We start from the raw sequence: 25,260 nt of genomic DNA on the forward strand, positions 1-25,260 counted from the left end.
AGCGGGACTTCTGTCTTCCAAGCAGCCCAACCGAGGCTTACCCCGGTTTAACCTCACTTAAGGGGCAAAGACTCAGCTCTTTCGGGAACGTTAACTGCCATCCGGCGCATTTCGCAGAGAAGCTCTTGGGTCACGTGACTGCGGGGAGGCGAAGAGGGCCGGCTATAGAAAAAGGGGAGGAGGCAAAATGGCCGCCGCTATCAACTGCAGGGCGAGGTGAGCGAAAAGCTCTCGTCTGGTGCCACAGCCGTCCTCCTTTTCCGCTCTGCCACGACGTCGTCTTCCCTCCCTTCTCAAGCAGGGATTCTCCAACGGGTAAGGGTAGGGGCGGCGGTGCGCTGACGGGGACTAAGGAGAGGGCGGTGGTCGTGTGAGCTGAGCGGTCAGACAAAAGGGGTGGTGGAGGGGCTGGCGGTCTGCCTGGCTCCTTCCCTGCGGGGCGAAAGCACAGCTGATTGTGAGGGTGCTGAGGGGAGCGGCTGACTCTGCTGTCCAGCAGATGCACAGGTAGGGCTTCTGGGCTTTCTTTGTTCAGGCTTGACATTGGGTTGCTTTGTGTATCCTTTCTTTCTCTTCCTTCCCAGTGAAAATATTTCTGAACGTAACGATGGTTTGGATGCTTGTTTTGCGATGTACGTTGGAATGTTGATTCCAACACCGATCACACCTACAATAGAACACCTATTTCTTTAGTAGCATATACATTTGCTAAATCAGCGTAGGTGTTAAACGGGATATCTGGTACATTTTAACGGCTAGCAGCCAATATTTTATTCTGGTTGTATAAACTTTCTTGGGTTTCAGCCTGCTTAAATGCAGTGAAGAAAATGTATGTAATCTTTACTGAGTTGTTCAGGTGCTTGGAACATCTTAATACTTGGGGAACAGCTCCGTGAATATAGCTGAAAGCAGAGTATCTGCTCGGAAACCATTCCGATAGCTGCATTGTCTGTGCTAAAAACATTCAAGTCATGCATTTGGGTTGTCAGCAATATAGAATTCAGTGTTCAGTGGGTTTGCAGTTTAGGTAGTGTAAATAGAACAAAAGTGAATGAAAACAGTTGGAAACCTTTGAGGTAAAACAGAATTACTATTTTAAGTGGTTTAGCATTCCTAACATTTTCTATTTTTTTAAAAAAAACACATTAGAAACAGACTTTAGGCAAGGAAAAATGAAATTTGCCCATAGCGTGCAACTTAAGAACAAAGGATATTGCAAGTATTGGCTGTAATGGTTGACAGCCTCTGTTAAAATGTGGTGTCTGAAATTTGTTTTTGTTCAGTCTTAACCTGTTCCTCTTGGTATTACAGCCCCCATCCCACACAGGTTTTGTCCATACGGGTCTCATCATGATCCCCCTTATAGCCTATTTGGTGGTCACAAGGAAACCCTATCCTCTCTTTTTACCAGTGGAATTTAGCACAAGTTGCATGCAACACTGGACATAGTACCATGGTTATAGGTATTGTCTTTAGTATTTAAGAGTCTTGTCTGTGGAAGCTTTAAAGTGTATATATGTTAAGAATTAATTAATACATTTGGTGGCGGGATAGCTATGCATATAAGGTCTTCTGAGACAAAATGCCAACGTGTTAAGAGTAGCATTTTAGGAATTGCTTAGAAACCATTACACGGTATTTCTTACTCCATTTCTTTCTTTTTTTCCCCTTCTCATTTTGGAAACTTAAATAGCGTGTTTTTGTTTAGTAACAAATCATTTCCTTAGACATTTGTGACATTTTTGGCCTACAAATTTTTGGCCTACAAATCTGGTTACAGAATTAAATCTGATTCTAGTATTGAAGATTAATGAGTGGTAGTATATACTCTAATCTTTTTTATTGGAAAAAGATTATGGATCAGTGGTTGAGCTGGAATTTTTTTTCCATTCAGAATATCCCATTTTCTTGCTGTGCCATCTGTACTGTAGTTGAAGGGTCTAGATATCAAGGATGAGAGAGACTGGAGACTGCTACAGAAGACAGTGAGTTAGATGAACCAATGATTTGACTTGGAAACCCCAATATTGCTAGATAAAAGGGGGCAGAATGGAATTGCCCCTCCCAACAACCAACCTTAACATAATCAGCAGCGCATGAATGCAGAGGCCTTTGTGTGTATGTGCTGTGTGTGGCTTATGCAACTATTCAAGATTCAGTCAGTGCTTCGAGTTCTTGGACAGGACCAGTAAAGACAATCCTGTTTCCCCTCCACTCTGCACAAGACTACTAAGGCAGTTTCATGTGTTTATCTTATCTCAATGGATAACCAGTCTGTATAAGTACTTTCCTAGCCTATTTCTTTGCATTTGTCTAAAGAGAGAATATAGTGGCCATGCTGCAGTTGTATTTTGGAATAAGAAGCACCAAAGACCATAGGAAAGGCCTTTAAATTCCTTATCACCCCTGTTTTTCTACTGTTAGTTTAGTGAGAGAATTCTAGTGTTTGATAAAAGGCTGGCTACACTTTATGTATGCTGTCATTGGACTATAAGGAAAGTTAATTGTGAATATTATATGGGTTAAAAGTAAGGAAGTGAAAAGATCTGTCGTGTCATATGTGCACATGTGTGCTATCAAGTTGCAAATGACTTATGGCAACCTCAGCCAAGGGCTTTCAAGACAAGTTAGAAGCAAGAGGTGGTTTGTCATTGCCTTCTTCCTCTTCAGAGTCTTCCTTGGTGGTTGCCCATCCAAGTACTGGTCCTGCTTAGCTTCCGAGATCTGACAAGATCAGGCTGTACCATATTGCTTTCCCTCTCTGTCATACCATATTGAAAGGAAAATACTGAATGAATTTTGGAGATTGAGGAGGAAATCCACAGGGAGCATAAAACAGTTTCTATGTAGATGAGAGTAGTTGGTGGCTTTCTGGTCAGACTGAATATTGGGAACATTTCCAGATATGAGGCCTTTTTATAGTCAGGATAATATTGTAAATGTTGTGTAGTGTACAGATATGTTGCCTATTTTTAGGACTTACCATTTTAAGGCTGTAGTGCTGAGTGTGCGTTCTTGGAAGTATGGTTCCACTAAGCCCTCTTACTTCTCAATATACCTTATTTCTTTATTGAATTCCCCCTTCACCATTCAAGATTGTAAGCGGAGGAGCTAGAATCATGCTGCATGAATGCATAATGCTGTATAACGAATGGAAAGGAGAAAACTTTAGGAAGGGTGAAGCAGAGACGAGTTACTCTGAGGCTCTCTTGTCCTGATAGGTTGAACTGCTGTCAGTATGCAGAAGATCTTCTAAAGTAATACTCTCTCTGCCCCCACAGAGAGCCATATTCATAATTATCATAAACCAAAAGAGCCACATTTACAGTCAACCACCTTTGGAGTAAGGCTTATATCTCAGAGAGGCTCGCAGCTTACCAGTTACCAGTTGCTGCAGCTGTTTTAAGGTAGGAACTACCTTCCAACCAGAAGTCCTGTTTTACTAAAACACAGGGTAGGTGCCCTATTGGGGAATGGTGCTAAGAAGAGCCACAGGTGGCATGTCAAAGAGCCGCATGTAGCTCTCAAGCCACTGAGTATCATGTTCTAAAGTCATTTTCACCTGGCACCTAAGGCTGCGGTTCCAGACATACTTACTATAGAAAAGTCTTATAGAATGGTACTTCTCTATAAAGACATATTGTTTGAAGTTTGTATTGTTTGTATTTGATGGTGTTGGTGTTGGTGTGGGAGAAAAGTCAGAAGAAACAAGATGAATGAGTGTTGCAGCTAATGCAAGTTCTCAGTTGTTAACGAGGGATGATATAAAATATAGCCAATTGTAAGCCTTAATTGTGAAAATTACCTGACGCTGCTGAAAGCAGCCTAAGTTTTTGGAAATATAGCAAATGTCAGATGATGCTTTGGTTTATGAATAAGACTGTGTATCATCAGGAAAACTGGAAAATCATGAGGTTTGTGTGCTGGACAAAAGCAGAAGTCTTTAGCATGTAAACCTGAAGTGCACACAGTGGCCTGCAAACTAGCACTTACTTAATATGCACACATTGAGCTGCATATCTAAAGTTCCATTTTTTCAGTCTACTAGCACAGTATCAGTTGCACTCCTTGGACTGCATATGTGTTGAATATGTGAAAAACACAAGTAGGTATTATTATTATTATTACTATTATTATTAACCCACACTCCCCACAAGCGGGCTCAGGGCGAGGTACAACATTGATTAAAATACAACATAAAAAAAATAAACAGCATAAAAACAGCAATCAACTAAACCATTCCAAGATGGGCAGTCCTGCACTCCTGCCCGTCAGCATACAAAAAGGGGGAGGTAGTAGTGGACAGATAGATTACTGTACCCCTTTTTGGGGGAGCCGGCAGTGGATCCTCCATAACCCCTCATAGTGGGAGACTGGTGGATGGCTCGGCACTAATGGACTAAAAATAGCCTCCACCATATGCCTGGCAGAACATCTCTGTCTTACAGGCCTGTCTAAATGATACAAGATCACAGTGGGCTCGAGTGTCCTCAGACAGAGAGTTCCACCAGGTTGGGGCCAGGACTGAAAAGGCTCCGGCCCTGGTAGAGGCTAGCCGAGCCTCCCTAGGGCCAGGGACCACCAGTAGATGTTTTCTGGTTGAAAAAAGCGCTCTCTGGGGCACATATGGGGAGAGACGATTGGTTAGGTATGCTGGTTCCAGTCCGCTTAGGACTTTATCGGTCAGAACCAACACCTTGAACCGGATCCAGAATTCTACTGGGAGCCAGTGAAGCTGCTGCACGATCAGCATAATGTGTGTCCTACACGAAGCTCCAGTTAGGACACACACAGCAGCATTCTGGACCTGTTGAAGTCTCCAGATCAAGCCCAAGGACAGCCATGTGTAGAGCGAGTTACAGTATTTCAGTATCCAGTCTGCATGCTACTGAAACTTGAGAACAGATGGACCTGGAAGTCAGATGATAAGATATGGTGGCTGCATATGCCTTTATTCAGATTTGTTTTCTCTGTAGAGTTTTGGGCATAACTATTGCAGAAGATTACTTAGATACGTCTGTCGGTTTTGGTGTAGTAATTGCTAGTGTGACATATTTCATCCCTGGCCCTGTGCTGAATGGTAGAACTTTTCTCTGCATCCCTGCATTCAGTGTGGAGAGGATTTTTATGTTCGTTGAGGCTTGTCGTGTCCTGAGCTAGCCATTTCCTGACTTGCAGGTGGTTACTGGGTGAGTATTATAACATGATGTAGCTTTGCCTTTAGGCATGGAATGCAGAGCTGTGTGGGTACTGAATATTGATGTTGCAGTGGTGGGGCAGAGATACCAAGGTTCAGGTTCCTCAGAGCATATGCAGAGTTCCTTGTAGTATCAAGATAGCGGAGGAGTCCTTAACCCCTGGTCCACTGGTCTTGGGGTCTCCAGTTGTTCCAAAGTGGGGATATATGGTAAAAGATCACATAATATAATTATTTCTGTTATTGATTTGTTCATGTAGCAGTATATTTTAGTGGCGATAACTTATTTTAAGGTATGATCCTTGCCATGTTTTCTTCATTCAGTAACATCACATCAGAATCATACAAAGTTTTGATATGTGTTCCAGTAACCAGAAGTTGGAAGGAAGGTAGATAATGGTAGTAGTAACATACGTGACATGTTTGGTGAGACAGGGTAGATTGCTAATTTAAAGCAATCATGATTAGATCACAAGGAAATGAGGTTGCTTTAAATTTTTACGTTTTCTATTTGTTCCTGTCACTTTGGTAGTTATATTTTACCCTCTATCAGAGAGCTCTATGATAAATTGTGCCTGTTCAGGCTGCTTGTCTTGTCTTAAAAGGGCTGGGGTTCAGCATGGACTAAATGATGGGGGCTGAACAAGATGTTGAGGAGGCCAGGTGGCACTGAACCAGGGCCTGGAAACATATATGTACGGAGATCAAATGATGGTGTTTTAAAGTAAAGTTTAAACAGATTTAGAGGACCTTCATGGCCAGAAAGCAGAGTATAAGCTTAATAGAGAAATAGTTACAGGATGGAGGAGTAAATGCAGTTTTACACTATGGTCATCTTTGTCCTAAACATAATTTCATTCACTGAGATTAAATGTGGAATGATTTTTAAAAAAATTCTCCAAATCTGATTGAACGCCTGTAGGGCTGTTAATGGTACATAGAGACTTAATGCTTTGAGTAAGCATCTGTAAGGCCAGCACTAAGGAATGAGACTTATCTCTTTTAGACAGAGTGCAAGGTTTACAAACACAACTTTATGTCACCTGCTGCCTCAGCACCTGGACTTTCTGCCCTTTAAATTTGATGCTTTGTTCACATTTCTGCATTTCCTGAGGATCAGTTTTCTTAGGGATGCATCATGTGTTACACAGTACCAGATGATTTACTGCTTACATGAATATGCCTTGTGAAATTCTTAACTGTAACTGATAGCATGCCCAGTGGAAAAACTACACAATTCTTGTGTGTACACATCACATTTTTATGTTTCCACTTTAAAAACTTTAATGTGAGATATGTCCCCAAGACCTTGTCTACACATGCAGCAGGATAAGGGGGTAGAGTAAAATTAACTGAGGCTCTTATTTTGAACGCTCCTTGCTCCCCTACAGAATTGACTGCCTGTGAGCATTAAACTTGCTGAGCAGGGAGCAGTGTGAGATGAATCCATTTTGCTGGATGCTTACCTGCAAAGAGACTTGGTTAAGCATGGGAGAGTGTTTCAAAATTGTACCCCCAACCTCTCGCTTGAAATGGAGTAGCCCACTCTATCACTTCATTCCACTGCATACTTAGACCAAGCCTGGGGACCCTAAAGAGAGGTATGTGTAAATGCTAAGATGTGTGAAAATACTTCTACATTGAATTTAGTTGTGGTGCTTCGAACCTTTGCATAGCCTTCATTAACTTAAGTGTTGTGCTTGTGTACTTGCTTACCTGGCCAATGCTGAACTGCTGTCTTGTCAGTAGACTGATGACAAAATTTTTCCCAGGCTTTGGCAGGATGGGGGTGGCTGCATACCAGTTACACTTGTGCTAATGCTCACTGAATCTAAAGCTTTAGGCTTTACATGTGGCATACTCGCCAAAGGGCCATGTCTTCAGCATGGTGCACTTTAGAGAAACTTTAGGGAAGAGCATTTTCTGTTGATGATGGGTTATAGATCTTGTAGAACTATGAACAGGGTGATTCCGCAAAAGGGATTTTTGCTGTTTTGACCTTTTCGCTACATCTCCTCCTCCCAACTTGCTCCTGAGGGCTGGGGGTGAGATGCACCATTGGGGTCTGCAGCCAAGGAGAATTGATGGTCCCCTTCCTCTCCCACACTTTGCTTCATTTGCAGTTCTGTAGTAGCCAATGCAGCGGTTGAAACTTGTGTCCTTGCCTTTATTTCTTTTCCCCCCTCATTTCTTTTTAACACGATAACCTTATAAAGACTCTTGCAACCCTGCAAACCTGTAGCTTTCTCTACTGCAAATAGTTTATTTTCATATTGTATAGTTCTAAAAATACAGTTCTAAAAAAATTATCTTTTCTGTCAGATTATTGAATGAAACATTTTGTTTTCACATTATTCAACACGGCTGTATCTCAGGTTTAAACTGCAGCTTTCATGTTAAAAAATAACTTAGGGACACTAACTGGTGTATCAAATAGTGGTTTGAAATATACAAAATCATAAGGCAGTATTTGCTGCTGTCACGTGAAAGAGGTGTGTGTATGTGTGTAGTATTAGTGGGAGCATGCTTGTAGCAGTGGCACTCAAATCATTGCTTAGTAGTATACCTAGTGAGGGTGGCCAGACATTTGTCCAGGGACAGCCTAAACTGAATTGTAAAGTATTCTGTTTTCAATTTGAAATTATTAGACCTAGTATTAAAGTGGCAGGTAAAAAAACATACCTCATGATCAGCTTACTGAAGGCTTAGTAGAATGACAGAAGTATCTTTAAAAATTCCACAACCATTATTAATCGATCCCAAGTATTTTCAGTATTTAGCTCTTATCCAATTGGCTAAAGTTTTCTGAGATACCAGCACATAACTGGGAGTAGAGATGGGCATGAACCGGGGGAAAAAAGAACTGTGCGATTTGTGGGTCGTCGCATTTCACGAACCACGAACTTTCACAAACCTGCCCTGGTTCATGAACCGGTTCGTTTGGTTTGTAAAAATATCACATCCAGGTTAGCAAATCGTCACTTCCAGGTTAGCAGAAGGTCACTTCCAGGCCAGCAGAAGGCCACTTCCGGATCAGCAGAGGGTCTGCAGGAAGTCCATCCCCTGTTGCTAGGAAACCGATTAGCGCCAGGCTGTCTGCAGTGACAAACCAAAAAAACAAACCAAATGAACCAGCCTGTAGTTCGTGGCAGTTCGTCAGAAATGGGCTCTGACAAATTGCTGGTTTGTGAACCACGAACTGGCCAGGTTTCTCACAAACTTTGGTTCGTATTTCAGTTTGTGCCCATCTCTAACTGGGGGTCTTCTTATTTATCCTATTTACTATGCTGCTACACTTCTCCAAATCTCTATACGTTGGTAATTGAGACTTTTGTTGCAGACTTTGTATATGTGAGACCAAATTAGAAGTGATGGTGGGAGAAGTATCTTGATGTATCTTCCCAGCATCTTTCTAAAGGAAAAAGCAGCCTCTTGGAGCCCCAGGTCATATTTGGATTGTGGTGCAGAAGGAGAGAGGGATTGAATAAACACCCTCTGTGCTGTTTTAGTCCTGGGAGAGGAGGGAAGACTGGTAAAGGGACTTTCTTTTTTCACTCTTTCTTAGACACTAGCTTGGAAGAAGCTGGTTTTGATTAGCAAAACTGTACTGGGCCTCAGGTGGTTGCTTGCTATTATGCTTTTAAGAATTGCTGGGAAGGAGCCATTCCCATCTGAGTTTCGAGTCTGGCCTGATGAAGAGTTAGATGATTCATCCTAAAGAGAAAAAGTCTATATTGAAATAAATATTTTATTTCAAGTTGAATATGTGCAAGAAAATACTAGTTGTCTCGAGCTAATACTTCGGTATATTTGAAATCTTTTTACAATACTCATTTTAACTACAAGGCCTACTTGTTCTAACAAAACCTTGTCTGAACAATTACAGCCTGGATTTTTCTATTTTTTGAACAAAACCTGTTCAGAACTATCACAGCCTAGATTTTTCTATTTTCCATTGTTTCTGTCTTATTTCATCCCATCCTTCTACTGTCTGTTCATGAGCACTCTTCTCTGTTGCTTTCTGGCAGAACTCTGCATCACTTCTGCATTCTTTCTAGCACCTAGAACACTTTTGGTACAATCTCAATGATTTGTAGTAGGAGTCATGCATTGGCATATGAAAGCAACAGGATCTTGGTGTTTTCCTGTAGTGTGGAAAGCTTGATAATACCCTTTGGATTGAGAGTCTAAAACTGCCTGTCTTCCTGATATAGATAAACAGCATTGAGGAACCTGGTCTCTTATTCCAAGATGTCAAGTCTGATGTCTCAGAGTTTGGTAACGTATGTGGAAGAAGAAAATGTTCCTGCATTGAAGGCATTTCTTGAGAAGTGCAAAGATGTGGATGAAAGGAATGAGGTAAGATAAAGGTTACCTTAAAAATCTTGAATGCCTTTAAGATACAGCAGTTTTAAAGATCCAAGCCATCTTTGAGGTGTGTTACATGCCATTTGGAAAATAAAATAAATTATGGGACATCGAGTTCATGTTCTTGATGTATATAAAAGGAAAATGATATTTAAGTGATAAGATGCTACAATTCAGACATAAAGTAATCCTTTTTTTCAATTCTTGGTGACACAATTTTTGGCTTTGTTAATTTCCCCCTTTTAAAATAGTTCTACTTTAGATTTATAGTCTCTCTTTCTGTAGTTTAGGTCTTGTTATGCCTCCCCCCTACTCCAGCAATAAATTAACATGGTGAGCTTACCTACATATCTATGCATTTTTCTGAAATAGCACAGTAAATATGTGCCAAATATGGGTGGTGGCTTTAAGAAAATGGGAGACATAAGACATATTTGAGCTTGTGTTAGGGTTTCCGGGTCCCCCTGTCCTCCCAGTGGGAGGTGGGGGACTCAGCACCTACCTGCTCTGTTGTGTTTCGTGTGCGTGCGATGACGTCACTTCTGGGAAGTGATGTTATTGCGCAGGCTGCGGCTGCCCTGGGATTGCTCCCATACTTCATAGGAGGGCAGAATCAGGCCCAAATTGGGCTGGATGGAGCGCAGGAGCACTCACATTCTCTGCAGCAGCCCAATCCAGGCTGATTTGGGCCCAATCCGGGCCGATTGGGGTTTGAATCAGCCTGGTTTGGGCTGCTGCAGACTGCAAGAGCGCTCCGAAATCCGGCTTGATTTGGGCCCACGGGTGCATGCCGTGTCACCCACGATCGCACCCCCAGCCAGGTAAGCATGGGTGGAGGGTGGAAACAGGGGATCCCTCACCCCCAGAGGGGCAACCCTAGCTTGAGTGCATTTCTTTATTGGAAGCCAAATTGGTCTGAGCTTTTGACCAAGTGCCCCATACAGATTATCCAGTACTTTTTTGGAGGAATCAAGGTTCAATGTGGCAAATTCTGAATACTCCCTCAGCCCTTACGTGCTATATATGACATGAAGGTTGTAATCCTAGGTGCTCTGGGAATAAGCCTTATTAGTCTCACTGGAACTGATTTCCAAGGAACCATGAAAAGGAGCTGGCTTTGTGTCTGGGGGATTTTTAAAAGCTTGGTCTCTTATTTATTGATTTAGAGTAAACAGCATCTCTACTTCTTCCACCTCATCTGGACCATTACCTTTAATAGCATAATTAAATGTCCCTCCTGTTTGCTATTGAGCAAGTGAATATTTGTTCTGGGCCATGACTTGTTTCCACTAAGGAATATAAAATGCATTCTAGAATTAACTTTAGTTTTATTTAGTTTCAACAAATTAAACTTGTTTTACATCAAGTGATGACTTGCATACATGAAATGGTCATCGAGGGTCTCGAAAGTACAAATAGAGCTAAGATGTTTTCATGATGATTACATGGGTCTCCTTTCAGCTCAGGTCAGCCAGTTTTATGATAATTTTAATGGACTTCTTCTGTTACTTGGCTGACATTTTCAAGAGTGAGTTGGTTTCCAGGGAGAAATGGTTTTTGTGGGCAGCTGCAAGATTTCTTTTCCTGTGCAAGGATACGGAACTGGGGGGCAGGGGTGCCTTGCAGTTTTTAGTGGAGAAAAGGGCATACAGAGGACAAGGGATTTAAAAAGCCCCTCTTCCTGTGTGTGAGTTTACTCCTTGTAATGCCAGCCGCAGCACCTGCATTTCATTAGAAAGATGATAATGTTTGGATATTTGCTACAACTGACTTTTGTTTTACTTCTTTTTCTTTTTGATATGCCATGTTGAATCAGTCAGTTGCCAGCCTCCAGGTGGAGCTTGGAACTCTCCAAGAATTACAGCTAATCTCCTGACTAAAGCTATAAATTTTCCTGGAGAGAATGTCTGGTTTGGAGAATGGAATCTGTGGCATTATTCCTAGTCTCCACCTCCAAATCTCTAGGAATTCCCCATCCTGGAGTTAGAAACCCTTACACTCCACCAATCCAGATGCCTTCAATTATCTGTCAGTTTTACAAATATTTACAAATTTTGTATGTTTTCAGAATGGACAGACTCCATTGATGCTTGCTGCTGAGCAAGGCAATTTAGAAATTGTCCAAGAATTGATAAAGAAAGGTGCCAACTGTAACCTCGAAGATTCAGTAAGTATTGATCCAGTCCTTCACTGTATCTTTCCTGCAATCTTTCTCTTGTGTGTACTACTCTGCACACTGGATCAAACTTTACAGGTCTCCCACCCACCCCATGCCATTGATTACTAATGTAGTATCATCTAGTATAAAATTTGTGAATCACTTCTTCAGAGGTTTCGTTCCTTCAAGAATGCTGCTTTGATACAGCTGGCACAATCTCTTAGTATATATTTGTTTTATTTTCTTCCTTCAGGATAACTGGACAGCTCTGATCTCAGCAGCTAAAGAGGGACATACTACCATTGTGTCAGAGCTACTTAATTGCAATGTGAATTTGGAACACCGGGACATGGTATGGTATCTTTGGTTCTCAAAGGACATAGATAATGTATGCCCCACCCCCTCCCCAATGAAGGAACACCTTACTTCCAAATTCTGTTGCTGCTTTCCCCCCCTGTAATGAGTGAAGTGAATCAAGTCACATCATATTGAAACATCACATCATATTGAAAACGTAGTATCTGGTGCTTTTCCCCAAAGCTATGGAAGCTCCATTGTTTGAAGGTTTGCGGAAAGTTGAGTACCCTTTAGAAGCTTTGTGAGAATTTCTCATCTAGGAATGCTTTTAGTAGTCAGGAAATGGGAATTTTTAGCACACTTGTTTTTCCTTGTCTCGGTTGTTTGCTGTTTTGAAATGTTTCTGTGCATGGGCTACGAACCTAATGGGCTAGAAGCTGAATCATGTTACTTTGGATTTCTGAATTACAAATCCAATGGATAATTATTACATATATGGTGCTGAGTTTTTTAGAACGGTGAATTAGAACAACTTTTGTGACTTCCACTATTTTGCCTAAATTTGGGAAGTGATTGTGTGGAAAATATGTGAATAGGATTTCTCAGGTTTTTTTTTTAAAAAAAAATCCATACTAGCATCTACAAGGAGCGTGAATTGGGATCTTTGTTCAGGGAAAGAGTGGTTTTTAATCCTTTCTGTCTACACTTTTCCCTGATGAAAATTGTGCTTCCACCAGAGCTTCTATTTGTTTTGCAGGAGACATAGGTTATATATGGGTATGTGTGTGTTCTTCTCTTTCCCCCCTTTGGGGGTAAATAACTGTCAAAGGATGGGCAGTTTACATCACGGAAGATTATTTGTGGGGGAGTAGAGGTAGGTTAGAACATGACAGTTGGGATCTGAATTGCACCTCCTTGTTTTTCATTAGCTTTGAAAAGGGAATACAACAAAATTTTAATTCTTGTTTTTAAAACTTTCTGTATTATGATTTCCTGTGTTTGATAGGGTGGCTGGACAGCACTCATGTGGGCATGCTACAAAGGTCAAACAGAAGTAGCTGAGCTACTTCTTGGAAAAGGAGCCAACCCAAACATCACTGGTCTGGTAAGGTTATTATGTGTTACACCAGGACCAACATGATTGGAACTCTGTAGTTAAGAGTAGTGGATATTGGTAGCAATCTAACTGTCTCCTCAGAATTAAGTCCCATGTTATTCACTGTGGCTTACTCCTGCAGCAGTGACTTCAGGATTGCAGCCATAGAGTACTATGTATGTCTGAACCATGAATTTTTTAAAGAAAACTTTAAAATCATACATACAGTTAAGAAATTCAAAATTTTAATCAGAACCTGTTATAGACCCTCAGATGTCCCAGATCTCATGCTTGCATGCTGTTTGTGATGCTTCCCTGATAAGTGAACTGGCTTGTCCATAGCAGAAGATTTATACAAAAGAACTGACTGACTTTTCTACCTCTTATAGTTTATCTGAGTTGATAAATGTTCCAGAAGAAAGAAATAAGTATATATGTTTTTATTCTTCTAACTGTTAAAAACTTATTTTCTTCCCCAAGCAATACAGCGTCTATCCCATCATTTGGGCAGCAGGGCGCGGCCACTCTCGCATAGTACAACTCTTACTTCAACATGGAGCTAAGGTCAACTGCTCTGATAAGGTAGGCTAAAAGAGTATTAGGTTACAGACCTAACTTCATCACCTTAAGAAATTAAATTTATTCCAACTATTATGAAGTTTAGTACTCTGAGCTGTATTACTCTTACAGACAGTTGGGACTGTTTGCAGCAGAGAAGCTGTAGCATTAGAATGTCGATGGGCTTTAAATGTACTTTGAATTCAGGTCATTTAAAAATGTTTGCTTAAAGTCATTGTAGAGCCCTTCCTGCAGTCTACTTGTACTGCACATAGAGTGCTTCAACATCCTGTGTCGCTAAAACTTATTCTTATACTCCTAACACTTCATTTATATTTATTTAAAAAAATGTATGCCATCTTTTCCCTCTGTCCAGGGTCCCTAAGAGTCAGACAGCCAAAACAAACCAAATGTTAAACGGTGTATGTGTAAAAACAATAGAATCAATTCAACAAAATACAAACATAAAAACAAGAAGGATGGCTACTAAGGGGATGCTGCTGGTTCAGTCTCAGCAGTAGCAGTGAGACAAAAGGCATGCCTTCCCAGAAGCACCCACTCCTCAGACCAATTTGGGAGAAGAATTGTGCACGGATGTTGGGAATGGGGTGGATCAGGGCTCTTCCTGTGAGACAGTTTTCCTATGCATAGCTGGCTTGATGATTTAAGATCATTCTCATGTTATCTGATGATTAGCAACGTTTTCTGACCTCTGCATATACCATTTCTACAGCATTTCACCCTCTTCTTTATCTATCTGCGTGTGATCACTGAATTGACTGTGATAGATGCATTTTCTTTCTCCAGTATGGTACTACACCATTGATCTGGGCAGCAAGAAAGGGCCATCTGGAATGTGTGAAATATTTGCTGCATATGGGAGCAGATGTTGATCAAGAAGGAGCTGTGAGTACCTGCTCTTCATAATGTATGCGATATCATGAGATAAATACGATAACTGAAAATCATCTTGATCATACAATGGGGGAGTGTTTCAAATAGAACTTATCAAGCACTAACTCAAGAGTGAAAATTTTTTGGGAAGATGTTAAACTTGAATAATGCAGAGAATTGTGTGGATGTCATTATTATAGTATTAGGCTCCAGTACCGTAAATATCATGCTAAAGTGTATATTAATATTGAGTAATAAATTGGAAGCATGTGCAGTGAACTGACTCAAGCATTCTCAAAAGACTATTCTGGCATAAGCGCTATCTACAACATTGCTACTCTGAAATTGGACCAGTTATATGTACTCTGTTTAAAGTTGTTTGCTGCTCTTGGCAAAGATAGATTTTAGTTCTCAAAGTCATCTGCTTCAAAACTCCTCTGGTCTTTATTCCTTTGGAGCATTTTGGGGTGGGTCTCTGGTGAACTGTGGTTCTTCTGTGGGTGTTTGCAATCTGAACACCACACAGCTTTTTCCCTTGAGTGATCTTTGGTGCCATTTTTCTAGACAGGCCCAGATATATCCTAGTAACCCTTCTCTCATGGAGAAAATAGTTTCTAGAGTCATCACCAGCATCTCTTTGGATGATAATTCTTTTCACCAACTCATTTGTGCTGATTTTGTGATGGCTAAATGAAATCCTTTTTTAAAAAAAAGTATTTTAAATATTTCTTAAACTAAGATCAGGATCTAATCTGATGTGTATGGATACTTAAAGTGCATACAAGAGTTACTGTGGCAGTTGCCATGTTCATGTGAACCCACCCAACGTTATGTAAAGACTTTTAAATTTTTCCCATACTTTGGAAAACAAACAATTACGTGGGGTAGGGTTACCACTCTCCCCTGGGTTCATGGTGGAGATTCTCTGCCACTCCCTACTTGCCTGGGCTGGGGGGGGGGATGTCAGGAGGCTGGTTGGAGCTCCCAGAGCACATGACAAAATGGTACATACTCCAGAGGTCTTCCGTTGACATCACTTCTGGTTTAAAATGGAAGCAATGGGGGCTCAGCGGGACCAAATTGGCCCAAAACGTAGGAGTGGTGCCCCCTTGCCCCTGGTTTGAAGGTGGGGGATGGCAACCCTATAGTGGGGCCATTTGAAGCCAGTATTTCATGTTCAAAGTTTTTATCTTCTTACATTTACTTTTACTTCCACTTCCTTTCAGCTGTTTGTCAGATCAAACTCTACCCTCTGCTGCTTTCTGTGACTATTTTGAGCAAATAAATATGATAAAGAATGACACAGTTAAGAGAATTATTGTTTGGAAGAGAGGCCGTCCACTTCCTAGTGGTAACTGGGAAGAAGTTGGTGTTATTAAGAAGGCTGCTGAAGTTACTGCAGTTAAGATCTAGATCCAAGTTATATATATGTAAATAAAACCTATTCAGTTTCTTTCACAAGTGGTTGGAATCAGGTCTTTATGGAACTTGGAGGATCTTCTTCAATTATATTCTAACAAGCTATGATGAACAAGAAGGTTAAGCAGCTCCCCGCTTCTCCCCTGACTCTTTCTCTACCGAAATGTGAAGCTTCCAGAGGCTGCTTCTACTTAATAGAAATGTCTGATTTATCCACCCATTGAGCTGTGGAATGAATTTGACCTTGTCTCTGATGTAATTTCCAAGTTCAGCTGCAGAAAAGGAACAGATAAAGCAAACAATCACCACCATGCCGAAAACATACAGTCCTAGCTCTGCTCGTCCCTCTACATGTTTCTCCATTGGTCACACTTTGGAGAAGGGGCGATTGCAGCCAATGGCTGGCTAGCTGCATGAACTCTCAGCTTGTTTTCAACAGCAAGAGCTTTCTCCTAGCTGGTTTCTAAGAATGCGTGATTTGTTTTGGATTAGAATAATTTAAGTATGGAAAATAATGTGTTTGAGAGTAATGATATTGAAATCTTAAAGCTCTCCTGGACGGGAGCGTCCTGTGCCTATTAAGCTAATCTCTTGCCTGTGTCTTTGCTTTTTTTTCTCCCCAGAATTCCATGACTGCACTAATTGTAGCTGTGAAAGGTGGCTTTACAGACTCAGTAAAAGAAATTCTGAAGCGGAATCCTAATGTAAACTTAACAGATAAAGATGGGAACACAGCCTTGATGATTGCCTCAAAGGAGGGCCACACCGAAATTGTGCAGGATCTTCTAGATGCAGGAACCTATGTGAACATTCCAGATAGGGTGTGTTTTTCAGTAATGCACTTGCGTCTTATTCATACCTGCAAGAGGTTATTCTAAATGCTGTTTGAATGAATCAACTGTATATTTTGCTTCAGGAATGAATAACCTCTGACTTTTCTGCCTGAATTGCAGAGTGGAGATACTGTACTGATTGGAGCTGTCAGAGGGGGCCACGTTGAGATTGTGAGGGCCCTGCTTCACAAGTACGCTGACATAGACATCAGAGGTCAGGCAAGTAATTCAGTGTCGCTGTTAGGATGTCGAAAAGAGCAATGAATATCATTTTCAACACAACCCTTGGAGGCTGTTTCTGGACGGAGAAGGCATGAGAGATGGGGCGACACCACTGCTCTTGGCTCGTGAATGGACAGTGTGATTTATTAACTGAAAAAATGAATTTGTTTGTATCACTGTAAAAATAGAATGATCAAGCCTTTGTCTTCAACATGATCTGATCAATCAGCATCAGCATGCATTCTGAGTACTACTCACTCTGTCTGGTTCCATTTCCCAGTGATGCCAGCGCAGTGGACCACAACACAGGCACTTGCCATCCTTGGGATGCTGTTTAACCAGCTCCTGTTTTGTTCCTGCTTCTGTTAATCTGTGGAAGGAGAAGCTTCCTAAAAGTGAAATGCTTTCAAAACAGCTTATGTCAGTAATGGCAGGTGATTGTACTATGGATTAAGAAAATAGTTTATATAATCTTGTCTGGCAATGCTGTCCTCCTTTCCACCACCAGCACTGCAGCAACAGGCACCAGCCCCTCTGTTGCAGGTGCCTCCACAGAGCCCCGGGCCACTTTCCCTGTTGCAGTGCCCAATCCTGGGCGGCAGCCCTCAACCATGTGGCCAACTTATCTGTCTCCTGCAGCAGCACAGGCAAGCCAACTCAGCCAGGCCCATAGAGTGCTTTGGCGGGGCGAACACAGACCTCAGGCTGCTGAGGGAGCTTCAACAGCAGCAGGGGCAAGCCAGGCAGAGGGCTGAGCAGATGCCCCTTCCTAGGCTGAGATGGGGTGGGAGGGGCTAGTGAACTGCAGAGGCTACCCAGCCCTCCCACTTGATAGGCTGGGAGAAGGGCCACTCAGGGAGGCTGGGTGGGAGGAAAGCCCAGGGAGGTGGGAAAGGGGAATCCATTAAAAGCAGGTTCCTGCGAGGGCTGGGGGGCAGGGGGAAGAAGTGAAGAGGCAGCTGCTGTTCCCAGGGCAGGAGAAGGAACAAGATGGTGCAACCCCCTTCCCTGCCCATCTGTGGCTTGAGGACATCTGCCTGTAACAGCTGGCCAACTGACAGACCACCCGACTGTGGTGGGTGAAGGAAGAGCCTCACAAATCTACCAGGGGAGTCAGTTATAAATCAAAATAACTCACTTTTGTGCTGAAGAAACAGTCAAATGTATTTTTGGCATTCCTCTCTTACAACAAGCTTCCAAAGCACCATTTGGGATGTGATGTAGTATATATAGCCTCCCCCTCTCCTTTTCCAAGAATTATGGAACCATTGACTACGAATGCTCTAATACACATATTCCAGTGCATATGTACCTTATAGGATTTTTCAAAACAAAACACAGAAGCATGTAGCCTTGTAATCCTACAGTCAGCACACCAGGTCTCACATAAGTGTTTAAAAAAAAAATTCATCCCAAGGTGATTTCTAAGCATGTCTGTGCATCTAGCCTTGGCAGTACTATAGTATTTAGACTGTGTTCTTCATCTCGTTCAGCTGTAGAAGGACTGTTATGCCCAGTTGTGCATAATAGTTGTTTGGTAACTGGTGTATGTGTGGTGTATGTGTGAAAATAATAAATAGTTCTCTTAAGCATTTGGTCTAATTTTTGAGCCAAGCTGGGATTGAATAATTTCTTCCTTTCTCTAATATTGAATAGATGCTTCCTCTGGTTTTTAAGGCAGGTTGCTCTTTTCCATTCTGAATGGTTTCATTTTACTGTGTAGCATCAAATATAAGCCTTATTGTTTATGAAATGAATCCAACTGCCTTTACAAAGTGCTAATTGAAGATGTGGTACGTTTGTGTTTTTATAGGATAACAAAACTGCCCTATATTGGGCTGTTGAGAAAGGAAATGCTACGATGGTAAGAGATATCTTACAGTGCAACCCAGACACTGAAACATGTACAAAGGTAAATAGATGGTGCATGTTTTTATCTTGGAAGTAGCCTGGGGCTGAGTGTATCGTGCACACACCCTTTTCTCCTTGCAGCACTAAATTTCACAATACATTTCCAAACTTGTCCTCAATGAGAGGAAAATGGCGTATTCTAGTGCAGCTCTAGCTAACTTCAGAAGTATTCTTTTGTAGTTCATGGTCAGGGCTATGGTTGCAGAAATGCCTGGTTCCTGCGCTACCACCTGCTCAGTGGAAAGATATATGTATATTTTGCTCCCTTTTTTCTGCTGTTAAGTCACAGCTAACTTATGGTGACTTCACAGGGTTTTCAAAGCAAGAGATGCTCAGAGGTGGTTTGCCATTGCTTGTATCTGTAGTAGGCCTAGAGCGCCTTGCGGATTTTTCTTCAAGTACATGGCAGACCCTGCTTAGCTTCCATTCTTTGAGACCAGGTTAGTCAAGTTTATGCAGCTGCCTCTCCTCCCATACACCTCCCTTCTTCACGCTTTAAAAGAAGAATTGGAGTGAATTGCCACCGGGTGATGGCAAGAATGTGGGAAATGTGAGACATGACTTGTAACAGCCATACACAGTGTCCTCTGAAATGAGTTTACATGAGGCAGCTACACATACGTTTCTAGCCTTAGGTGCGTAATTTTTATTTCATTTGGTTTAAATGTTTCCAGATCACATCAGGGGTCTGGCTATTTCACTCAACGTGCATACACAATTTTACATGATAAACTTCAGCTTCCCCTCAGGTTTCAGACTTGTACTTCAACATCCTAAATAATGATCCAAGGGTTTATAATTATTATCAATTGTTATTGTGGTACACCTAATGTTAGAGACTTTAAATACAGAAACAGGAGATAGTAGGTATTCCTGATAAAAGCAAAGTGAGGGTGGCTGCTTATCTGTGACATTTTAGAAGTGTCTGGTGAGTAGCAGTATTGGTCTGTGGCAGAACAGCAAGATTTGAATCCATTTGCTCCTTAAAGACCAACAAGATATCTGACAAAAGGAGATTTGATTCTTTAGAACTTGTATCCCAAGAATCATGTTGGTTTTTAAGGTGTGAATGGACTTGAATCTTGGTCATCTCGGAAAGAAAATTGCTTTTGATTTGTAGTACGTTTCAGTTCATGCAGTGCATTTCAGCTATTTAAAAATATTGGAGTAAGGTAATGGGGAGCAGTTCTAGGACTGTTTTATTACTGAATTGTATGTTTATGGTTTTAATGTAAATTTTAAGGTAAATTTTAATACTGATGTTATCCACTATGAGCCCATTAGCGGGGAAAGTGGACTATAAGACAAATAAATTCAATTCAGTTCTCAGCAGCTGTTACAAAGCTTGCTTCACTGTTATTGGATTTACTGCTGTTCTTAAGAAATATTTCAATTCTTTGCTCTCAGGATGGAGAAACACCTCTTATAAAGGCCACCAAGATGAGAAATATTGAAATAGTAGAACTTCTGCTTGACAAAGGAGCTAGAGTTTCTGCGGTAGACAAGGTAAAATCTAGTTGATGATTGGTATGTTTAAGTTCAGTTGAAAACAACTGGTTGAGGGCAGGTAAACTGTTTTTAAGGATGCTTGGTATGACAAGGATAAAACCTTGATTGTTGTAGGTTGTGTAAATGGTGCTCAGGGTGCCAGAAGCAGAGAGGAGACAGACTAGCAGGCTGTCTGCTAATTTTGATTCTAAAGAGAAAATATGACAGCCAAGCCTCTGTTCTACTATGGAGGGATGGAGGGGGGGGGGGATCATTTCAATTTCCAAGCATGTGCACTGTTTTGTAATGATGTGTATTGTTTTCACATCCTTGCACATTAATGTTACTTCTCTTACAACAATTGCTACAGAAAGGAGATACTCCACTTCATATTGCTATTCGTGGGAGAAGCCGTAGGCTTGCCGAGCTGCTTTTAAGAAATCCTAAAGATGGCAGGCTGCTTTACAGGCCTAATAAAGCAGGAGAGACACCTTACAACATAGACTGCAGCCACCAAAAAAGCATTTTGACTCAGATATTTGGTGCTAGTGAGTACTGACTGTTATTTTCCTTAGTATGTTTTGGATCTAACCTGATATCCTGAGAACATGTAGACAGGTCTCAATTAAGGAAGTGAGCTCACTGGATTAGAAGAGACAAAGAGGCATCTAGGAAAAGTCCAGACTTGCCTGAACATTTGAAGTGAAAAAAATGAGATAATTAACTCTGTCTTCATCTTCTGTACAGTAAATGGTCAGAAGCACTCGAGCACTGGAAAACTCAAAACTTTCTTCTTCTTAGTTGCACCCAGAGGCATTTCAAGGGTTTTTAATATCCTGCGAAGGCAGCTAGGGAGTATAGCTCCCTAGATTACCTGTTATGAAGTCAACATTCCCTAGGTTACGAAGTCAAGACTCTTATTCTATCATCTCTGCATCAATTCCTCCTCCAACTCGCTGGCTTTCTCAGATGTTGGTTCAAGAGTCCTGGAATTCTGGGCAGTTCACAGACTTGTCAAAATAATTCTTCTCTAGTCATTTCTGCATGTTTTCCTCATTTTAGCAGCTATGCTTGACAGACATTTTTTTGCCTGTGGTGGGGAGATCAACGTCTTTTAAGAGTGAGAAGGGAGGGAGTGTTGCTTTGGGGTGTCAGCTCAGTTCGTTATCTTCACCAGAAGTCTGCCTTCCGAACTCTATGAAAAGCTGCTCCTGAGATCTGGGAGTACCCTTGGAAATGGAGCTCGGGATGCTGGAAGGGGAGAGGTGAAACTGGTGGAAACACCAGTTCTGCAGGCCCCTGAACAAGGTGCTCCCAGCTCCTCTTCATTGTTACCTATTTTGAGGGAAGGAAAACCAATGCTTTCTTCAAGAAGCCTTAGCCAAACACACAAGAGCAATCATTGTCTAAAAGCCTCCCTATGCAAAAAAACACAACAACCCCCAAACCCTCCAACAAAGCCCAACAGAACCAATGCCAGACCAGAGGATCCCACCAGAATCTTGCAGCAGAAGTAAGGCTCCAAAAAACCTCACCCTGAACCTGCCTGCAGCCAGGCCAGTGTTTCTGTGGGCCATGAGAGAATCACCACAATTGGACCGACAGTTGAATTCCCCGTAACATGTGATGCCTTTTACCTGTGAGTCACCTTCTTCCCTTCTCTCTTTTTTGCCTGGGAAACCTTCAAAACTCTGCTGCAACCTTTAAAATACTGGCCCTGGTTATTCTTGAATATTTTGGGTAATAATTAGGATTGGAATCTCATGGGGGTATATTTTCAAACAGGGGGGTATATTTTGGGGGGTATATTTTCAAACTGGAAATACTGAAGCACACATCCCTAAAAGATCAAGGATAAGCTTTATGAAGAAAGGAGGATGCTTAAATGTGGAGGGAGCTATAGCTATAATTATGTATGTTGGAAATAGGAAACCAAAATGTCGGTAGTGGATGTACCTTAGAGGGGATAGGAGGAGCCAGGAGTTCATTTTGGAGTTAAAGTTGGCTGGATCATTGTATAAATGACAAAATACATAGTGTATTACGAGCTTGACGTTATGCCTGTGTGACGTTGCAGGACATCTCTCTCCAACCGAAACTGATGGTGACATGCTGGGCTATGATCTGTATAGCAGTGCACTGGCTGATATCCTTAGCGAGCCAACTATGCAGCCGCCCATCTGTGTGGGACTGTATGCTCAGTGGGGGAGTGGGAAATCTTTTCTGCTGAAGAAACTTGAAGGTAAAAGTTTAAGTGGTTTCAGTGAATGCTGTCTTTAAATTTAGCTGCTCAGTATGTAGACTACAGCTGTGCCATCACAGTCTTGGTTTTGTCCACTTGCTTATTCTGTAATTGGTCAAAACTGTGTGAAAGTGGATAACCTCGGTTTAAGTTGTTTAAAAATGTTGACAGGATTAAAAATCCTCATTCTTTTGGAATCCCTGCACTATTACACTATGTTTTGAAAGGAATTAAATTAAGGGGAAACATTTTTGAAAGTTTTCTCATACAGAGTAAGTGTGGCCATATGGAAAAACTTCTTGTGGATTTGATTATTTTCCTCTTTTCTTTTTCAGATGAAATGAAAACTTTTGCTGGGCAGCAGATTGAGCCTTTGTTCCAATTTTCTTGGCTTATTGTGTTCCTGACACTTTTGTTGTGCGGAGGTCTCGGCTTGTTACTTGCGTTCACAGTAGATGCCAAACTTGGCATAGCAGTGGCACTGAGCTTACTGGCACTGCTATATGTATTTTTTAGTAAGTCTGGTATTATGTTTCAACCCTTAAAATATTCTGATGGAACTAAGTTGTATACAGAAAGAACTGAATTGTGGAAGATGTAGATTTCAAAGATGTGATATGATATAGTAATTCCAATGAAGAAAATGACTGCTTTTATAAAGGCTGATCTAGAATGTACAGAACTAGATGAAAACAGACATTGGGTTGGATTCCATCTAGTTTTCCATGCATTGAAGTGCAACTTCCCTGCCTCCCCCCTACCTACTGCAGCACAAAATGCCCCCCCCCCCATGCTGCTGCTGGGGGATGCGAATATGGCCCACCCCCCCTCCCCCCGGAGCAGTATGAATAGGGGATTTTGAAGGCTGCCACAGGAGGAATTGGTGAAAATTGTCCCTTGCCTTGTGCATTTTGACGGGATCAAACTCATTGACTTTTCATAGTCAGAAGTGCCCATAAGCTGCGCTTACCAATTTGTCATGCTTTTAACAGCTATTGTAACAGCTGTTTCAGTTTCTGGCTGCTCATTTTTAAATCTTCCGTAACTATTATTTAATGATGAGGAGTTTCATAAGGCATTTTGTTTCAGCTGTGATATACTTTGGTGGCCAAAGAGAAGGCGAGAACTGGAACTGGGCCTGGGTGTTGAGTACAAGGCTGGCAAGACACATTGGCTACATGGAGCTGCTGCTTAAACTCATGTTCGTCAATCCACCTGAGCTGCCAGAGCAGACGACGAAAGCCTTACCTGTCAGGTTAGCATAAATTCACTTGTTCTTCTCCTTGTGAATAATTCAGAGATTTTAGTATACTTGTTAACAAAGGAATCTGATGTTTGGGCTCATTGTAGTTACGTACTAGGTGATTTATTAGCAAACCAACTGTGCTGCTGTTCGTTGTGTAGAACTTTTTTGCCTGTTGGAAGCAAAAGACCTCAGAGAGGATAGGGAGAGCATTGCAAGCAGAATGCTCCACAGGGCGAGGGACTGGGAATCCAATTAACTTGCCTCTTTTTCTCTCTCTCCTATTTTTGGCTTGAGTCAGCAGAAAAGGGGGCTAGAGGCCATGTTACCAGATTTCCTATTTATCCTGTGGTACAGTTTGTTTGTGAGGCTCTTCGTCGCTTTGGAGAGGAGCTTGAGGGCAAATGGCAGACTGCTTCAAATCAAATCAAATTTATTGTATGGTCAAAGACCAGTATAGAGGAAGTATTACAAAAAACACAAGGTTAAAATTATTAATAAAAATAGCACAAAATTAAAATAGACAATAATATAAATGGGTGGTATTTACATAAACCCTAATAACAAAAGCAACTGATGGATTTTATAGGCTGTTGCACAAAATTTTGCAACTGAGGCTGTAGTTGGATTTCCGTCTTCTAGAAGTAGCCTAGCATATTCCAAGCTTGTTCTTCCGGGTGTTCTATTAATCAGAGGGGTGATGGTCTTGATGCAAGCATCTTGATAGAAGGGGCAACATAGAATAACCTGATCTACAGTCTCAATTTCTCCTTCATTGCAGGGGCAAAGCCTTTCCTGTAGGGACTTCTATTAAACCGCCCATCTAAAACAGCAGAGGGGAGTGCAGCGCACCTTGCAAGTGTAAAGGCCCTTCTGTGACTATGCACCTCCAGGAGGGACAGATAGGCAGCTAGCTTGACTACATAATCTGGTGTTCGCAGGGGACAAGAAAGTAGGGACCCTCCTTAAATCAAGCTGGTGTTCAGAGTCCAATATCCTTTGTTTTATGGTCTGTTTTGCCCGGTCAAAACCCATGGTTAAAATCATGGAAGGTGAAAAGCCTAGGCTCACAAGTTTGCAAAGGAATGTCTTACGCCATTCAGATTGATGTTCATCCAGGAGGAGCAGTGGGGTCAAGCCTTGCTCAAAGTAGCTAATCTTAAGCCAGTAATTTAGGGAGGCAAGGCACACCTTAGCCTCCACTCTGGCAGTGCTGGTCTCCAGACGTAGCAATACATTTGGTACACAATTGGGGACTTGTAATGTTGCTCTTAGTAACTTTGATTGGACATGCTCAAGGGGGGCAAAACAAGATGGTGTTGCCCCTATCATAG

General features: G+C 41.7%; 1 protein-coding gene across 3 annotated transcripts in view; it reads left to right on the top strand.

Annotated features, from left to right (window-relative positions):
- Positions 1-200: 200 nt before the first annotated feature.
- The window catches only part of KIDINS220 (kinase D interacting substrate 220), a 78,300-nt gene continuing 53,240 nt past the window's right edge, over positions 201-25,260 (top strand). For all 3 annotated transcript variants that reach the window (XM_054970199.1, XM_054970182.1, XM_054970191.1), the window contains exons 1-15: positions 201-315; positions 9,412-9,556; positions 11,634-11,732; positions 11,977-12,075; positions 13,027-13,125; positions 13,597-13,698; positions 14,482-14,580; positions 16,611-16,808; positions 16,941-17,039; positions 18,856-18,954; positions 20,361-20,459; positions 20,812-20,989; positions 22,519-22,683; positions 23,019-23,198; positions 23,773-23,938. In XM_054970199.1, coding sequence (XP_054826174.1) covers positions 9,449-9,556; positions 11,634-11,732; positions 11,977-12,075; positions 13,027-13,125; positions 13,597-13,698; positions 14,482-14,580; positions 16,611-16,808; positions 16,941-17,039; positions 18,856-18,954; positions 20,361-20,459; positions 20,812-20,989; positions 22,519-22,683; positions 23,019-23,198; positions 23,773-23,938 — 1,790 coding nt within the window. In that variant the 5' untranslated portion in view covers positions 201-315; positions 9,412-9,448. The remainder of the gene's footprint in view (positions 316-9,411; positions 9,557-11,633; positions 11,733-11,976; positions 12,076-13,026; positions 13,126-13,596; positions 13,699-14,481; positions 14,581-16,610; positions 16,809-16,940; positions 17,040-18,855; positions 18,955-20,360; positions 20,460-20,811; positions 20,990-22,518; positions 22,684-23,018; positions 23,199-23,772; positions 23,939-25,260) is intronic.

Source organism: Eublepharis macularius, chromosome 1, assembly GCF_028583425.1.
Source record: "Eublepharis macularius isolate TG4126 chromosome 1, MPM_Emac_v1.0, whole genome shotgun sequence".
Taxonomy (NCBI): Eukaryota; Metazoa; Chordata; class Lepidosauria; order Squamata; family Eublepharidae; genus Eublepharis; species Eublepharis macularius.